Below are 3468 nucleotides of genomic sequence, written 5' to 3'. Positions count from 1 at the left end.
ATAGGTCTTTTCCTCTATGCGATGGATGTCATCCTTGCAATTCAACATATTTTTAACTCTTGCTGTTCTCTTTCGTCAATTTCAAGCATTTACAGCTTCTATTTAAATGCATACATATTAAGGCCGAGCAAGTTAAGCCAGGATAATTGATCAGGTTCAAACAAACAATTTTGCTTATCTGGACACCTGTGAATGGCCACATAAATGATGGTCCCAAAGCAAAGAAAATACTAAATCAAAGTCGTCTCATCGACGTAGAGAATAATTGATTGAGCAATAATTAATTAAGATTGGAAATGGAAAAATGGAAGTTTAGTCATGTATCTGATGAAGTCACCTGACCATGGCTAACAGGAAAGGAGATTAATTAACAACTAAAAGTGATGAATTCTGAATAATAATACATATATCATTAGGTAAGTGAGACCAATGATAACATGATCCCGTAGATCCTGCAACATACAATATCCTAATGCTTCGCTTACAGCCAAATTTATCAATATAATATTTGTTAGAATGAATGATTCAAGCCAGTGCAAATTTTTTTAGGTAGAAAGAATTTATTACAAACTACAAGCCATGAATGTTTCTTCATTGTCATATTCCAAATTAAACGTTGATTTTTTCAACACTTACAAGTTACGATTATGCTGTCGTTATTTTTGGTGCACTTATTTCTCATTTTATTTACATATTAAAGAGGGGCATGTTAACTCGGCTAAGCTTTTCAGGGTAAATTAGACCTGATTCGTTTGATTCAACACAGAGGAAAAATAGTTTAGTGCAGTGGACTAAGGAAGAGGGGGTCTAGCACAAGGAAGAGGGGGTCTAGCACATCCTTTGTGTCACAGAAATTTATTTTCATAATTAATTTAAAATAAAATGAAAAAACTGCATGATTGTCCCATCAATCAATAGTTGAAAAATAATATCTAACCTTCACTTAGGGGCTAGGGCTTGCTTTTTCTTATTTTCATAATTTATTGAGTGAAAAATAAAATGACAAAAACTTATCAATAGGCCAGATTGTCACGTCAATCAATAATTGAAAAATACTATTTCTATTTCATACTACTACTTTTTCTTCTTCTTTTCTCCGAGAAGGTTCATACTAAACTAGTATTGCCGCCGCCCCAATTTACATGGCAGTATTTAGTTGAGCATAAAATTTAAGAAAAAATATTTAAAATTTATGATCCAAAACGAATCATAATACATTTGTGATTATAAACTATAAGAGTAAAAATGAAAAGTTTTTGTTAAGATATTTTAAATAAGGTAGTACAAAACAAAAAGTATGTCATAAATTGCGATGATTACTTTGAAACTTTTGTTTTCCTTAATAATAAAAATTACCAATTTGATCTTACTAATAACTTTTTTATTTTACATGAAACGAGGGGTTGAGGATTAGCTCACTTGATAAATTTCCAGTGTGTACCGTTAAAGTGGAAAGGTCAACCAACCTTCCTCTCCCCCATCCTTGGTGTAATTACAAAAAGAAAAACATCCAATTTAGTACTACTAAAATAGTATAGCAATAAATAAACATTCATAATGTGGGTCAACTAAAAGACACTACTATAAAATATTTGTTCTATGTCTTCCTTCATTATCTTGCATCTAATTTTCTATTATACCATATCATCTACCAGTTGCGTCACAATCATAATTGAAAAATGACAAAATTAACAGCCTAAAAGATATTCTCCTTTAAAATAATTGGTGGATTTGTGCCAAACTATATTCTCTTGAAAAGTACATTTCACCTCAAATAAAGAATCAATCATCTCATCGAGGTGCTAATGACACGGATATCTCTGTGGGCATTTTGACCCGATCCGACCAAAATTTAGACTCTAAATACAACTTCGATATCTTACCGGCCACGCGGCGCATATCTGGCCTATCATCAGGCTCCACGTGTAAACAATCCAACGCCAATCTAATTACCTTCTTTGCCACGTCAACCGGAAACGAATCACTCAACCTCCGGTCCACCCAATTCCTCAACCGCATGTCCACGTCATCGCCACCGCAATCAACTACTTGCCTCGCCGTCTCTATAACCGATATTTTACTGTAGTTTCCAGTTGCCTTGTCGTACTTAAACCTCACAGGCTCTTCACCGGAAAATAATTCCAATAAAACAACTCCAAATGCGTACACATCGGATTTCTGCGTCACTACTCCGGTCAGCTGAAACTCCGGCGACATGTAACCTCTCACACCTGTTGGGATTGTAAAAATCAGGACGGTTTGGCCAAAAAGCTCTCTAAACGACTACATCTATTGTGGGAAGATTGTCCAAAATTGTTTCAATAGCCAAATACGAAAGAGAATTAATATTTTACTTTTTAGAAAAATTAAAAGCAATCAAAAAGTAAAATTGTAAGAAAATCAGGATAAAAACCCTAACAATACCTTCAAACTCGCGAGGTTTACTCGCCGATGGCTCATCGCCGATCTCACCGCCATTTGTCACGGCCTTGCTCTTGGTTACACTGCAAAGCTCTGCCGCTCCGAAATGGCAAATTTTTGCGTTAAAAGAAGGCTCAGTAACAATGATTCCACTGCTCTTTACATATTTATGAACTGGACTTATCTCCAAACCGGTAGTATTGTGTATATAATCAAGGCCTTGAGCTACATCAGCAGCGATTTGCATTCGAGACATCCAAGTGGAGAGAATCGTATAGCTAGGGTTTCTAGGGTTTCGGAGACATAGAGAAAGGTTAGAACCGATAACGAAATCGTATACTAAGTAAATGTGATCACCGGAAATTGAAGCGCCGAGGAGTTTAATTATACTTTTATAATGACTTCTACAAATAACTGATAATTTGGCTCTTAATTCAGATTTCTCCATTGATTTGTGGATTCTTCGTTGGAAGATAATTACATCTTTGCCATGGAGCGTACATCGCCATGATTGAGAGGATGACGTGGAGGAGTAGCGTTTCGCAAGGAAGTTGTTAGTGGCTGCACGAATATCGGAGAAATTGTATACTTGAGGATTATCAGGTAATGAGGATCGAAAAATGGAAAGAGATGCTTGGCTGGAAACTGATGTGGTTGCTACGGAGGTGTCGAGGCGGTATTCGGAGCCTGACCCGAAACCTGAATTGGATGTGTAACTGACCCGGTTGCTGCTGTTTGATGGGCCGGGCTGAGAAATTGGGGATTTTGGTGGTTGTGTAGAAGATGTTGAAGATTGAGATTGTGCTGGTCTAGAGGATCTTTTTGGGTTTGTTGAAACGGGTTGTGCAGCATTAACTGCCATTTTCTTTTTACACATAAAGATTGGGATGAAAAATGAGGATTTTTTCAGAATTTGATTACCGTTTATCTACTGAAAAATCATATGAGTCGGGAAAAAAGAATCAGGAAATCAGTCAAAGAACCTGGTTCCAGTCGGGAAAAAAGAATCAGGAAATCAATCAAAGAACCTGATTCGTATGACATTCA

General features: G+C 36.3%; 1 protein-coding gene across 1 annotated transcript; it reads right to left on the bottom strand.

Annotated features, from left to right (window-relative positions):
• Positions 1–1688: 1688 nt before the first annotated feature.
• Positions 1689–3468, bottom strand: LOC132052769 (lysM domain receptor-like kinase 3). The gene is made up of 2 exons (XM_059444449.1): positions 2425–3468; positions 1689–2231 (listed from the first exon to the last, which is right to left on the bottom strand). The coding sequence occupies exons 1-2, from the start codon at positions 3296–3298 to the stop codon at positions 1792–1794; spliced, it is 1314 nt and encodes a 437-aa protein (XP_059300432.1). The 5' UTR covers positions 3299–3468; the 3' UTR covers positions 1689–1791.

The sequence above is a fragment of the Lycium ferocissimum genome, chromosome 4 (genome assembly GCF_029784015.1).
Source record: "Lycium ferocissimum isolate CSIRO_LF1 chromosome 4, AGI_CSIRO_Lferr_CH_V1, whole genome shotgun sequence".
Taxonomy (NCBI): domain Eukaryota; kingdom Viridiplantae; phylum Streptophyta; class Magnoliopsida; order Solanales; family Solanaceae; genus Lycium; species Lycium ferocissimum.
This window is presented reverse-complemented; position numbering and strand designations above follow the sequence as displayed.